At 35.8% G+C, this 15746-nt stretch overlaps 1 protein-coding gene across 9 annotated transcripts in view; it reads right to left on the reverse strand.

Annotated features, from left to right (window-relative positions):
- ctnnd2b (catenin (cadherin-associated protein), delta 2b) overlaps window positions 1–15746 on the reverse strand; it is a 202819-nt gene that overhangs the window by 85634 nt on the left and 101439 nt on the right. For 5 of the 9 annotated variants that reach the window (XM_028472675.1, XM_028472674.1, XM_028472672.1 and 2 more), the window contains 5 exons: window positions 11786–11931; window positions 11515–11685; window positions 9118–9263; window positions 4736–4977; window positions 3282–3413 (listed from right to left, as the gene is read on the reverse strand). In XM_028472675.1, the coding sequence (XP_028328476.1) occupies window positions 3282–3413; window positions 4736–4977; window positions 9118–9263; window positions 11515–11685; window positions 11786–11931 (837 nt within the window). The remainder of the gene's footprint in view (window positions 1–3281; window positions 3414–4735; window positions 4978–9117; window positions 9264–11514; window positions 11686–11785; window positions 11932–15746) is intronic. The other 4 variants (XM_028472678.1, XM_028472677.1, XM_028472671.1 and 1 more) reach the window with 2 other exon arrangements.

Raw genomic sequence — 15746 nt, forward strand, 5'->3', positions numbered from 1 at the left:
TCCGTAGTTATTCTAAAGTATAGTTTAACCAGTTCCTCAAAGGCAGGCATTTTGCACCATCAGTCAGCATAATGAAAAAAAAGTTAACATTGATTTTCAACTTTTGTCTTGAAGTGCATAAATTATTTTTTTTTTTTTCTTTTCTTCAGTGGCCCTAAAAAATGTCCACATTGATTTTCGACTTTTGTTTTTTTACCTAACCCTAACCCAAAATAAAAAAAAAATCTTGACTTTGATTATCGACTTTTTTTCTGTAAAAAAAAAAAAAAAAAATCGCGACTTTGATTTTCACCTTTTTTTGTGAAGTACTGAACGTTTTTGTTTTTGTTTAGGCTCCAAATTTTTTTCTTCTGTGGCACTAATACTCTTCTGTAGTAACTAACTGTAATTCAAGGATGAATATAAAAAAAAAAAACAAGTGTGGCATGTTTATCAAACTTTTGCTTCTACAACAGATTCTGATTCTGTTAAGTTTTTAAATCATATATATATATATATATATATATATATATATATATATATATATATATATATATATATATACATACATATATACATACATATATACATACATACATACATACATATATATATATATACATACATACATACATATAAATGAAGTGCATTTTTTGGAAATATTGCAGTATGTCACCAAACCAATTTTTTTTACACCCTTAGTCCATACGGTTGTCAGGTTTTAGGTCTCGATACAGTATATATATATATATATATATATATATATATATATATATAAAATCAATGTGTGATTCCTGTTCAGGTTCGTTTTAGGTTTTTTTAACCAAGTTCCCAACTGAACTTCAGTTTGTTCTAAGTTTGCAGTATTGAACTGCTGTAAAACCACATCTCTGAACCTTGGACCATCAATCATCTACCACACCTTATTCTCCAAAACATGGTATTATTTTCACTCAATTGATTCCAAATGTGTTTTTTACTGTAGTCGAATGTTATTTTAAAATCTTTTCTTTCATTCAATTGTTAATAGGGTTTCCAGGCATTACGCTAAATGTTGCTTATAAAAAACAAAAACGATAGCGATACTTGGAAAAAAAAGCAGCTTAAAACAAAATGGGATGCGTACAAATGATCTATTAATGAACAGAATCACATTTGTAGCATTTCTGCCTTGTTGATTTAGCTTTTCTTTTGAAAATACTTCAATATTTGATCACGATCCTTAGTTCCATATAATTTCTTCTGCACACCCACTGCGATGATCGTACTGTTCCCTTCAGACAACTCTATTAAAGACGTCTTCTAAATGTCCACAGAGTCTGGGAAATTAATGTGCTATCTGAGGTGACCTTGATGAGATCATTGGGCCTATTTCTTTCTTCTTTAAGACACCTCTGTTGGGAGCTTGGAGAGTCACGACTGCTATGCTCAGGTTGTTAAAATTTATGGCCATTGTAATGGAGATTGTTTACAAAATTGATGGCGTGGTCTCTTAATTACAGCGGTGCAGACTCTCGTACTTCAGCCGTGGTTGCCATTTTGTAATAAGACAAGCAAGGAAGACTATAGCTTATGTATGTATTCATTTTAAAATGTGGAGGCTTTTAAACATTGATATATTATGATTAACTATTAAACGTGACCCCGAAAACATTTAATGCACTCTATAAGCCTATGTTTGTATGAGGGGTGTCAAACTCATTTTTATTCAGGGCCCAAATATGGACAAGTCTGAATTGAACAATTTCAACATTAGTGCTACTTTTCATTTCCATGTATAAATGAAAGTATGCCTGTAGTGTACAAGGCACCGACAGTATCCAAGCAATAGGTGACAATATTTATTAAATTTGGAAAAAATGTGTCAATTATTTTGAGGATTGAGCAGGATTTTGGGAAAAATGTTGATTTCTTCCAACAATTTGTGAGTAGAAATGACTTCCATCGTGTTATACAAGCGCGGGAAAACTGCCAACACTGGCAAATATTGTAGAGTTTCATTGAATTCATGACAAATTCAATGAAACGCCAATTGGATAAATATAAAGTTCTACTTCCAAATAAATGTGTTGAAATTTTCATTTTAAAGTGTATTTATTTTTGCATGGATACCAATATTTATGTTTGGAAATGATACAGGGATTTAAAGTTACTCCCAATTTCTGCTTAATTTCAATAAATAATTGCGATGAAAAGTTTGTATTTTTTTTGATATTGCCAAAATTCACGCACACAAGTTCCCGTGGAAATGTGCCAGATATTTTACGCCCCTTTGCAACCCTACTGAGGTATCCACAACTCAATTAGTTGGTCATTTACACAATGATTCCTGTTTTCTCAGTCATTTATACTTTCCCCTGGGGGCCGATTTTGGATGTTCCAAAGGGCTAGATTTGGCCCCTGGGCCCCGAGTTCAACACATGGTTTACATATTTGATGAAAAAAGCTTGGAGTCCAAACGCAAATCGCTCGCTCTCGCTTTTAGGAATGAAGTTTTGCGGACTGTATTTGTAAATATCATAATTACAAACCCAGTCTCACAGATTTTCGTGCATTAGAACCATGACAGTAAATCTATTATTTTGTGCTATTAGAGCACAAAATAAAGTGATGTCTTCGAGCAACAACAGCACGATGTATTTGTCCTGCATTAACTGCACGAAATTCAACGGGCAGAAGTCAGGTCACGTCACTGCTGACTCGTGAAAAACAACGGTGGAAATCTTGTATATTTTAGTGGCAAATTGCCTTATTTCAAGATATATTGTGGCATTAGAATTGTTTTGATGACATTTCTAGTGAGAAATGTACCCTTAACTTTCATAGTATTCATTTGGTTTATGTAAACGAGCTGTATTTTTTCCGCTACAATGAACATTCTTCTGTGGTTGCTATAACAACCGGCCAATAAACGTCAAACCAAAAGCAGATAAATATCCACACACGGGCCGATTGGATGTTGTAATTACTTTCTTCCTTTGTTTTATCAATATTTTTTATTTATATCCCTTCACATTTTAATGTGTTCCTACACCTACACGTCATTTGCGCACGTGTCAACCCCTTTGTGAACAGCAATATTAAGAGAGCTCATGGCTTTATCTGTGTTTTGATGACATTTCTAGTGAGAAATGTACCTTTAACTTACATAGTCTCCATTCGGTTTATGTATAGGATCCGTAGGTTGGTTGTTTTGGCAACATTAATCTTGCTTTATGCTGTTGCTATGGTGCTAGCACGCTAAGAATGTACCGGAAGTGACGTTGTAATGACAGATTTGCTAAATCCTCCTGCCTGCTCACCTTGTCCTCTAAGGTTGGGTTTAGTGTAGACTCGGTCTTCGTAGATAGGGTCGATGTGGTGCTCGGGGGACTGCAGGGGTCGCAGCTCAGAGCCCAGGTGACTGTGCTGGCTGCTGTAGGAGCCTCTGGAACCTAAGGGACACATAGTGGTGGAGGTTAACAACAAAAACCAGTTATACATTGGTTTGTAAAGGATATATACAGAGAGACACAAGCAAAAGTTATATATGTGTGTAATAAAGGCAAAGCACATTTCATACACAAGGCTAGAGCTGTAAAGTACTGTTACTTGATTGAAATTGTACTCAAGTACAAGTAAGTCATGGATAAAATACTCAAGTACAAGTAAAACATAATTTAATTAAATAATACTCAAATACCCCCCATGTTTATTATTAGTAATAAATCTTGCCACGGTTCCCTTACATACAGTAAAACATCTCATGTATAAACTTAAAAAGGACGAGATCAATTGGAGCCTAATCTATTTTCCACAAAGGTATGTGTATAAATTAAAAGATTTGTCAAAATGTACAATTGTTTTTTAAACCAAGTAGGTACATTTATGAACTCTAAAAAGGAGAAAACACTGTTTTGGCGCGGTGCATTACGTTTAATCTGGTTGATCATCTGTGATTGTTGACTGGTCATTTAATTTATTGTAGTTTCACAATGTTCGTTGATCATTTTGAAAGAAAAAATTACAATTTACTCAGTGACCGTCGGGTGTAGAAATGTAACGAATGACATTACTTTTTTTTAAAACATACTTAAGTACAAGTAAAATGACTGATTTAGAAATTTTTTTTTAATACTTTATTAATCCCTGAAGGGAAATTTAGGGATTAATTACTTTTATTCAAAATTACAAGCAAACTCCAGTATAGTAACTTGAGTGCTTGTAATCCATTACTTTCACTTCTGCACAAGGCAATGCAATGTGCTTTACTGAACATTAAAAAATGATAAATACATAACAACAATAAACAGACTTTGAAATCAGCAATAAAAACATAAAATCCATTATATCGACATTAAAATTGTTAAAAATCTCTTAACTTATCAATGTTCACATAGGAATGTGTAGTTTGTTCCACTTCTCTAGAGAATAACAACTAAAAGCTGATCTTAAACACTATTAAGATTTTCTAACACATCTAAAGTTGCAATATAGCCACTATATTCCAAATCCATGTGAATCATACTACTTGCAGATATTTATATTTACAAATGTGTCTTTAATAATCAAATACATTACATTTGGCCACATACCAAGCGTGAAATGAGAATTTTTTTTTTTTTTTTTTTTAACCATATGGGTCTGGAAATGACATCAAAACACAGTGTTATGAAAACGTGACATTGCTGAAACAACCAATGAAACACAGTGATAACCAATGTCTTGATAAGATTTGAAACGGACACATAAAAAGTAGTAAAGAACTGATCTTGACCTCTACCTGCCAGGCTCCCAGGCCTTTTCAGGGTTGCGTTGGCGTAGAGCTCGTGGGAGATCTTGTAGGTCTCTCCTCCAATGTGATGCAGCATACGTTTGGGCGACAGGGTGGCATAGCTTCCCACCGCCGAGCTCAGCTGGTGGATGGGCGACGACGTGTGGTTTCCTCCCGGGGAAGCTGCAATGGAGAGCGGGGAGCCGGGGGCACCAGACGCAACCATGTTGATTGGCGATGAGGTGCTGCAGGAAAAAAAAAAAAAAAAGAGGATTTATTTCAAATAATTTAAACTAGAGGGTGCAAACCAACAATTTTGGCAGTAATCTGGATCAGTGATTCTGATCACTATATCATGATCATTCACACTTTAAAGACTTTTATCTTCATTAATAAACATATAGTAGATCAGGGGTGTCAAACTTGTTTTAGTTCAGGGACCAAATATGGACCAGTTTCACCTTAAGTGGTCCGTAGATTTTAGGTGTCCTATTTTTAATATTAGTTCAATTCACTTAAAAAATTTCTTGATTTTGTTTCCAATCTTTCTACAATTTAGAGGAATTTTGTGGAATTGTTTGTGAGAAATTGCAAGATTTGTGAAAAAATTGAGAGTTATTTCCACAATTTGTATTTAAAAATGACTGCATTCATGTGATATAAACAAAGGAAAAATCCAAGCCCCGAAAAATATTGTGGAGTTGCTGAATTTGTGCCATCTACAACTGGATTATTTAGTCATTTACACAATAACTTAGGTTTTCTGTCATTTTTACTCTCCTGAGGGCCAAATTGGATGATCTATCGGGCCGGATTTGGCCCCCTGGCCTTGAGTTTGACACGTGCAGCAGATCCAAATGTATGGGCACCTCAATTTTTTGGAAAAATTGCAATGAAACGTACAATCTGAATCTCATGCGGATAAAACTAATAAGACTACACAACAAAGTGAAATTTCATAAAGATCAGCCAGTTGTGAACAGAGATCTGAATTTTTGAAATATCGCCAATGATGAAAGAAAGGGATTTTTTTTTTTTGATTTTTGAAACAAATCCAGAATCAGTATTTTGATCCAGGATCCGCTCAAACATTTCATGGAATCAAACCAACAAATAAATAAACATTTATGAAAATGTTACGGGTACCTCCTTGGTGGAGGTAACTATAATATACTGTATCTCAAGAACACATTAACAAGTGCTGGGAGTAAAATAAATATTACACATTGTATAAAGACTGGAGCAAAAGTGGGAATTTTGCCTCGGAATATTGTTTAAACAGTTTAGAAACAATGCAAATATTAGTCCTAACCATCTATTTTCTCTGATTGAGATTGAATAGACAGTCACTGTATATTAGGGGTGGGACGATAGACAATATCATGATATGATACGATACAAGATAACGATACAATATTTTGGGAGGGGAAGATGAACATTTTATAATGTAGTTTGGAAAATGTATTTGATTTTAACTGTGGGAATACCAACAATAACCAATCAATAGGAATATAAAATAAAAAAAGACCAATAGCATGAATAAGGCCAATTTTTATACATCGTCATACCTTTCAGTATATTAAGTATTACAACCAGGTGTAATATGGAGCTAACTCTATACACTGTGGCAATATTTCCATCGAGATAAAGGTAAATGTGGAAAAAAAACACACATACATTTGCAATTGGTCTATCTCTACTGACGGAAAAATCATGCATAAAACACCCACGATTTTTATCTTGAGGTATTTATGTGTTGCACTTGGAAAAAAAGGTCGTCTCGGTTTGACTGCTGACAGCCATGGATTATAAACTCAGAGGAAAAACACGATATAGTATTACAACAATAATTTTCCTCTTTTTTTATATACTGTATATATCGACCTGATTTCAAGCCACAGGGGATTTATTTCATGAATACCTAACATGACTATTGTTACCATGGTAACGGTACTTCTCTTTTCTCTATGGGTTGATAAAATACGGCCGTAACCTTTTTACCTCAAAAACTGAAAATCATCCATAATAAGGGTCAGTAGTAAAAGAATTGCTGTTTTTTTTTATTTTTTTTTTACTACTGCTATTTTTTCCCTCTATGAAAGGACTTCTTCATATCCATTTATTGAACCTTTTTAAATTTAACAACATTACTCTAGGGCCAAAATAAATCTCTACTTCAACCGAGTCACAATAAAAAAGCAAATGTCTGTAGATTGTTGGTTATTTATTAGTATTGCGGTGCTACTTTCCATCTTGCCTTTACAAGATAATCCAGAGAAATCGCCAAGACATAAAACCTGTCTTCCCAGACAGCCAAGCTCCCATTTATTTCATGGTTTCATTCAGTTCTGTAATCTTTAAAAACTTTGGTCTCATTTCGCAGAAAACGTATTGTTAAAAACCACAACGGGTAGTAAAAAATAAGAAAATAACCTTTGTTTCACATGTTGGCCTGTGGGACTAATGAAACCCTGCATTAAAGTGCTACATAATAGAAGGCTTGATTTAAAGGTAAGGTTATGAGGTAAGTGTTGAGTCATTAGAAGCCTGATCGATGACTCACATGTGTTTATTTCAGCTTTGGGACGAGTAAAAATCCAACGTGATCGTCTTTAAACGCTGAGTTTAAAGAGCACGAATTGGTCAAATTCTGTTGCTGTTGTAATTGTGATTGAATTGTAATTGAGTTCAGATCATCAACTTTGTAATTGTATTTAATGACTATCATAAAAATTCTATAAAAACTGTTAATTCAATGAAATGCAAAACAGAAACCATGTTCCAGTTCTACGTCTTACACATACGTAACAATTATTAAAATATGTTTCATATCAACTTTTAGTAAAGAGTAGCTTTACTGATCCAGCAGTGGAGAGAGTTACTGTCATTACAGCTCAGATAAAGTGCAAGAAAAAAAGACAACAGAACGCAACACCCGAGAAATACTTCAATGAAGGAGATAAACTAAACAATAATAGAGGTTATATATATAAATATAAATAAGCAATAGAAATATCATATAAACAGTAATCTGCTACCTGTCAGTGAATCTTGAGGATAATTTAACCATATTAGAAAAAAATGTAATCTAAGGGTATAATGACAGAAAAAAGGCCACATCAAAAATATTACCATAATTTCCGGGCTATAAAACGCACTTTTTATTGGCCGCATTACAATAATTTAGCAATTTTTTAAGAAAAATCCACACGAATGTTGCAGCCTAACATAGGCCGCACCCTATGGGCTGATGAGGGTGCCCTTCAGACAACTCGGCCAATCAGAACAGGCAGGTAGGAGGGCTGCTGTACTCATGTTAGGTTTCACAGAAGTGTCCGTGTTTCAACTGCAAAGTTTCGTTTACTACATGAAGTCTCCTCCTCACTGCCCCATTTACAGCTTTTTATGGTCACTTTTTACTGGAACCATCACTGATACACCGCTTCATCTGCTCTTCTTACCGTGAACTACCACGGATCGATCACAGCGAGTCGGACTATGAGTCAGAATACGGACGCGATCGCTTCTGACCAAATCCAACGTGGTGATTTGGTAACTTCATGCTGTTATGCTACTATTACAAACTGGCTGACTTTTGCTGTAGACGTCTGTCCGTCCTCCTTACGGAAGCGTCCAGAGCACCCATCAAACCTGAACAAATGTTTTACTTCATCCACGCTGCTGCTGCTGCTGTAGCGGGCTCTCTCTCTCTCTGACAACATTTCTCTGCGTCGTTGCTATGACGAGACAGTGTGTATCATGACAAAATGAGTGATCAGAATGATATAGTATGAACAAGAACAATTTAATGTCAACAATTTCATTGTTCCACCTAGTCTAATGTGACGGAGCTCAATTTTGTGGCGACATGAAGCTTATAAAACCGGGAAAAATCCACAATTTAGCCACGTCATTGTTTAAGCCGCAGGGTTCAAAGCGTAAGAAAAAGTAGCGGTTTATAGTCCGGAAATGACAAGAATACCAATATTTTCATGGATAAGGAAGCTGAACAAAGTAACCAAGAGATGAGAAACAAATGTAATTATTTTTTAGTGTATTTTACAGCTTGATTTAAGACATGGGTAAAGACTGACCCATTAATCTTAAGAGATGCTAACAGAAAGCTAACACAAGAGGAAAGTTACATTTCATGGGGTTATTTATTTCATGCTCAGTAATTGGGATTAATGTAGTTGAACTTTCATAATTGAGAATGTAATTGTGATTGACTTTGACGGAAAAAAATAATCATTTGAATATGAATTGTAATTGGAAAAAATGCAGGTCACCATAATCGTAATGGAGTTGTAATTGAACATGGATAATTAAAGACGTAATTGTAATGATGAAATGTAATTGACCCAAACCCTTAGGCGTGAACCAACCTGTAGGACTTGGCGAGTCGGCTGGGGGACTGTTTAGGCGAGGACACCCTCTGCAGCGTGGCGTAGCTGGGCATGTCGTTGGAGGCAGACCCCAGGCGCTGCAGCTTGGTCGGGGATCCCACCGCCTGCAGAGGGGAGCTCACACGCTGTAATACAAGATTTGTACTTCATTAAAGTCAAATGTCACTCACTTTAAATATTCATCTTCTCCTTTTACTCGTGTCATTATTTTCAAAGCGACGAACAACTCCCCCAGAGCGTGAGAAACCAGAGAGCAGAAAGTCTAATCTGTGATAACGTCCTCCTGATGAAGAGCTGGAGGAGTTCAGTCGAAACATGAAAGAATGACTCGTTACTTTCAGAGCCAAAGGAACTTAAAATATGGCTTCGAGCAACAAGATGCCAACTGGAGCTCCATGAGGTACTGAAGCATGAATTTAGATAAAGTGAAGTCAAATAATGATTCTGATTTACCAAAACCATCATAATAATGTGCATTGTTCTTCAGTGTTATATGTTTATCACTGCAAATGCAGAGAAATGAATTATGAAGTTTTGCAATAAAACAGGGGGTTTATTACAACGTATGTGACAGCAGTGGTAATGCACGCAACTGTGCACTTAAAAGGAAACAATATGAGTATATATTGGTTTGTCAAAAAATAATAATCTAAACTGACACAGAGAACCATTTGCTCAGTATTTAAGATGATTCACGATAGCTAGCAATACTATCTGATACAGCAGGGATTCTCAACCTTGGGGTCACAAGACACTGGGAGGGGAGTGACCAGACGCCCTGCCAAGGATATTTTTTGAACAATTTTGAGCCAAATTTGCTTATTTTTACCCTTTTTCAGCAACGACACCAAAATTACTATATTTTTTACCTATTTACATCACTTTTTCTTGCTGTGTTTTTGCTCCTTTTAATACATTTTGCTACATTACTCCCATTTCTGCCACTTTTTCATCAAATTTCAATGCCTTTTCTGCCCATTTCGTCCACTTTCAAGACTTTCTCGGCACTTATAAAACATTTCAACCACTTTTCCAACCTAATGTTGCATATTTTGACCCATTATTGTCACTTTTAACCTCTTTCACCATATGTCATGCTTATTTTTGCCAATTTAACCACATTCACAATTTTTCATACCCATTATTTGCCAGTTTAAACTAAATGTTCCTATTCTGTGCCAATGTTGACACTTTGAACCCTTTTTACAATTTTTTCTGTCAGTTTTTGGCCCTCTAATTTGCAACTTTTAACACATTTCTGTGGTTTTTAAAATCACATTTTACCACTTTTTCCACCATTTTAACCCATTTTCTTTCTGATTAAAACAAGGATTTATATCTTTAAGATGTCTATATACAATGGCACAAATAATGAAACTTCCTGGATGAGAGTGGATATTATTCAGAAAAACAAGCAAATGTGGGGGTCCCCAGTCTCTGGCACCTTTATTTTGGGGGTCATGGGCTGAAAAGGTTGAGGATGCCAAACTTATTTTAGTTCAGGGGTTTTCTAGATTTCCTCAATCTTTTTTATTTGGGGAAATTTTGTAGAAATATTGCAGGACATCTGCATATTTTTGTTGTTTTGTGCGTTCTGACTCATTTTTATGTCTGTTGTCATTTTTTTTTTTTTCAGTCAATTGGTCAGCGCTTGTTGTTTTGTGTGTGATTTAGGGTCATTGTGTTTTTTTTGTACATTTTTAAGTTATATATTTGTAGTTGTCTTGTGCATTTGTGAACAAATTTATATACATCATTTATGATTTACTGTATATTTTGTTGGTGTTTGTGTGTTTTTAAAGTCATGGCAGCTTGTGTTACTATCTGATAGAGCAGGGTTGTCAAACTCATTTTAGTTCAGGGGCCAAATTGGGACCAGTTTGAGCTGAAGTGGGCTGCAGATTACAGGCGGGAAAATGTGCAATTTCAACATTACTGCGCCCTAGTTTTCACTTTTATATAAATAATGTGTAAAATATGTCCGGCACCGACAATGTCCTTAATAAACTTAAATTCTCTCCAGATTTCCTCGATTTTTTATAGCGTGTTTTATTTTATTTGGGGATATTTTGCAGGATTGTTTTTGGACAATTTGAGAATAAAAATGGCTGCCATCATGTGATACAATCATGGGAAAACTAAACCCTGCAAATATTGTAAAATGTGCTTAAATTTGTGTGTTTAGAGGGGCAGAGACATCAATCAATGGAAGTAGTTGGTAATTTACAGTAATTCATGTTTTCTCTGTCATTGTTACTTTGAGTTTGACATGGTGTTCTTTCTTAGTGTTTATCGTTCCTACGACAGACGTTATTTCAGTGAGTGTCCATTTGATGCGAGCTGAAACATCAAAGTGAGTCCATCGGCGATTTGTACCTGAGCGGGCAAAGTGGCACATGAGTAATACATGGGCGGTCCTGCAGGTGCAGATCCCACCTCGTTGGACATTTGGAAGGCACTGCCGAAGGCCTGCTGGGCAAACGAGTCTCTCTGGGACTGGGAGGGGGAGCCTGCTAACTGGGCAGCAGCAGCACGGCTGGACGTCACCTGGAAAAGATGGAGGTGGAAAACAAAAATGGCGTTAAGAAAACAGAAAACGTGATACAGGAAAAGAGCAAAGTTTATTAAGAGTTGGATGGGAACTCACCTGGTTGTAGCTGTGAACTGCCCCTCCAACCTGCCCACTGCGACCTGATTCACTCAGCGCTAACCCGTGGTTACTATGGTAACCGGCTGCTGCATAGGCATCCTGACTGTTGAGTTGCAAAGCACTCTGGGACAGCAGTCCTTGTCCTAATGAGAGGGAAAAAACAACAACAAACATGACAAGTTAATGGTTGAATAAATATCCTCTTAGCTTCAGGCAGAGGGTTGGTCTCAGTTCTGGCGCTCTTATATCTCAGTGCAGCCTTCGATACAGTGGATCACCATTTATTGCTGCAGAGACTGGAAAGTGTTTTTGGGATTAAAGAAATGGCGCTAGGTTGGTTTAATTCCTACTTAAAGTTCCCATGTCATGCTATTTTTCACCCATCTCCATTTGTTCTAAGAACCCCAAAAACTTAGTATTTGAGGTTTATTTTCCCAAACTCTCCTGTTTTAGCCTCTGAAAAGTCACTTTCTGAGCAACTTTACACAAACAGGCTGATTTGCGGCCTACTTATGCATATTCGTGAGTGAGCGTGTCCATGATTTACAGCACATCTACAGTCACTGTACACTATAAAAATCAATTCAAAGATGAACTTAAAATAAAATGTATTTTACAAAAGTCCTTTCTGATTTCAAGGACGACAACTTCCTCCCTTACCTGTTTTAACAAGAACAGTTTCTTTCCGAAAGGCATAACCACTCTGAACTCTCATATGCACTAAATTTACAATACCATACACTGTTATGTAATATTATCTGACTGGTGCAATATACTGGGAAATATGCAAGAGTTTCTATGCAATACGCTGGCACAGTATTATGTTAATACTGATATGAGTGTATGTGAACTTTTTAAAAATCTATTATATTGTATATACATTGTTTATTCTTATGATTGTATTTTTATGGGGAGCTCTATCTCATTGCATGTTATGTAATGATAATAAAAGGCTATTCTATTCTATTCTATTAACCATATCAACGGTTTTACCCGTTATTTGAATATTGATAGTCGACAGGAATCAGGTCACCTCTCTCATACTGTGATAGAATGAATCCATTCACAGTGAATATGTCAGTGTGAAGCAGACCTTGAAGTGCAGAGTAAAAACAAAGTGAAGCTGGCTCAAAAAGAATGAAACAGCAGGTCTTGTCTTTCTCTTTTAAGACACCCATTTGCTTTTTAGCCACTATGTTATTCCTGACTCTCGCTGCTTTCTTCCTCTCATGCTCAGCGACCCCTAAACTGCACTCTGTTCTTGGCGTCCATTTAAAATATTTTCTTGACTACATTTTTCTCTTTTGCTCTGATCTTTTTTCCCCCCTATTTTCTGTGTCTACTCCATACTTTGTCTATAATTTAAAGGCGAGGAAGATAAAACTGTTACAATAGGGGCAAACAATAGAAAAGCAAATATCGTTTTTTTTTTTTCGATTTCAAGCAAATATTAAGAAATCTGTCACAATGTTTAGCATGGATGAAATAATGTTGTAATACTGCAGTTCAGAGGTGAAAGTAACTCATGCTACTGTAATTGAGTTGCTTTTATGGGTCCCTAAATTTTTTGGAGTATATTTCCAAGTAATTTTACTTGCACTTAAAAATGTTTTAAAGGGATTCTCTACTGTTTTTACTAATGTGGCCTAAAACCTTTGAAATGTCCTTATTAGAAGATCTACACCTAACAAAACGCATTCTTTTGCACCATATTTGTTTTTTTTTTACTTTTTAAAATAGGACTACTTCACAGTTTTCGAGTCTGTGCGCCGCCATGTTGAAATGACATCATTGATGACACCAATCGCCCCTTTCAGCCCACGGAGTTCTATAGGAGGTGAAGCATTCAATATCATTTAGCAGCTTTGTCAGTTAAAATGACAACTTGTGCTGCTTTGGGTTGCTCTATAAGTCAGTAACTTTTACTTTGAGTACTATTTAATTGAGCTACTTTTTACTTGCACTTGAGTATTTTATATATGAATTACAATTTCAATCATGTAACAGTACTTCTGCTTGAGTAGGATATATCAGTATACTTTACCACCTCTGCAAAAAAAATATCTAGGAATAACTAAAAAGTGAAATCATCACTTTTTAGACATGAGTTTTGAACATTAATTCTGTTGATCTTCTATTTTTATCTCAAAGACTTCTTGAGATGTCCTCCATCAATGCAAACTGCCTCTCTGATCTAAGTCCTAAGTCTTTTTATTTTTTGCCAGCGGTTTGAAATTCCATCCAGAAGCCGCAGAGGAGAGAAAATAAACTTCTTTCTTAAGATCTTTAAAAAAAAAAAGAAGAGGAAAAAGAAAGCAGTTGCTGCGTTCAGTGATCAGTATCCACAGCATGGAACAGATAAAGTCAGCAGCTGATGGCAAAAAGAGTCACTGTGAATAAAAACACTGAAAAGTAAAAGCTGGACCGAAGTGAAAAGTCACCCTAAACACCAGCAAATGTGGCTCCTGCTGTTTCCCCCGAGGCTGGTGATTGTGCATTATTTAAAATGTGATATTAAGCTCAGGAAGATGGGTTGAGTTTACTAGGTCAAAGCTTCATTGTCCAGTAAAGGATAGTCTCGGGCAAAAAAAAAAAAAAAAAGACATAAAATCATCCATGATCCAGACATGTAAAATAAGACATTTTAAGACATAATTATTACCTCAGGGCACTTTCAAATGATTTTAAAAACTAAAAAAAATAGAATCTCTATGTGTGTTTACAAAGCCAGAGTTGTAAGCCACTTTAAGTGTGTTTCATATGAGCAGGAAAGCCTCTGGGGAAGTAAAGAGCTTCATAAATGTATCATCACTATAATGGCAAACGTTGAAAGCTCCACTGAATTCTAGTGTGCGTTCCTGCTTCTCAGACGGAATATAAAGGAGTATCTACTTAGACATTTTAGGATGTGTTCCAACTTCAGTGAACTCACACATGGATGAACACGCAACATGTCAGCATGCACCTGCATGGATGCGGTTGTATGACCTAGATGCACTTGCTTCAGATCAAATCTTTAGTTTTTGTCCAACATGCAAAAAGTACAGACTAAGAGCTTTTTTTCCTTTCCATCCCATTCCCAATTGACATATTTGAATATTTTATCAGTTCTCGATTACTTAAATGGCGACATTGCATACAGCCTATACACTTTAAACCTTATGCTCAATAAGTAGTTGTGTGTGCATGCAGTCTAATGCACACACATGGATAAACATCTGCATTAACAGGCATCATTAGCATGAAGCATGAAGACACTTTGCTGCTGTCACATTAATGTGATCAGGTCATTTTCCAAGAGAACTGATTGGTCAGGAGGTGGGACTTTTGTACTTGCTCAGATCTTATGCGTTTAGCCTAAGTTACCATGGTGATTCAGCCTGGTAGGAAGTTAGCCAGCGTCGTAGTACAGCACACACAATATAAATCCCGGAAGTTGGCCCCATAAGAGGAAATCCAGTTTTGTATTACATGAGTCAAATGTTTTAGCCATGTTTTCTGCCTTAGTTGTTGTGTTGTGTGTGGTTTAGGGTCATTTTTGTGTAATTTTGTCCTTTTTTTTTTTTACATTTTTCAGTTATTCAACTTGTGTGTTTTTGGAGTAATTTTGTCACATTTTAATATTTTATCAGTTCTCATTGTTTAAACGGTGACATCGTGTACAGCCTATATACTTTAAACCTTATGCTCAATACGTAGCTGTTTGTTTGACTCAAAATGACTCAAACACAAAACAACAAAAATATACAGAATGACAGAAAAATATACTAAATGACAACTAAAAATACACAAAATGACAACAAAAGACAAACATTTGTTCTTACCTGTATTAATGTTCAGTTTTTATTAAAAATGCTGATATGAATGTCGACCCTCAGATCAGAGAATCACATTTACCAGTTCTCAATTTTTTCAGTGGCGGCATTGCGCACAGCCTATACACTATAAACCTTGTGCT

Source organism: Gouania willdenowi, chromosome 17 (assembly GCF_900634775.1).
Source record: "Gouania willdenowi chromosome 17, fGouWil2.1, whole genome shotgun sequence".
Classification (NCBI taxonomy): domain Eukaryota; kingdom Metazoa; phylum Chordata; class Actinopteri; order Blenniiformes; family Gobiesocidae; genus Gouania; species Gouania willdenowi.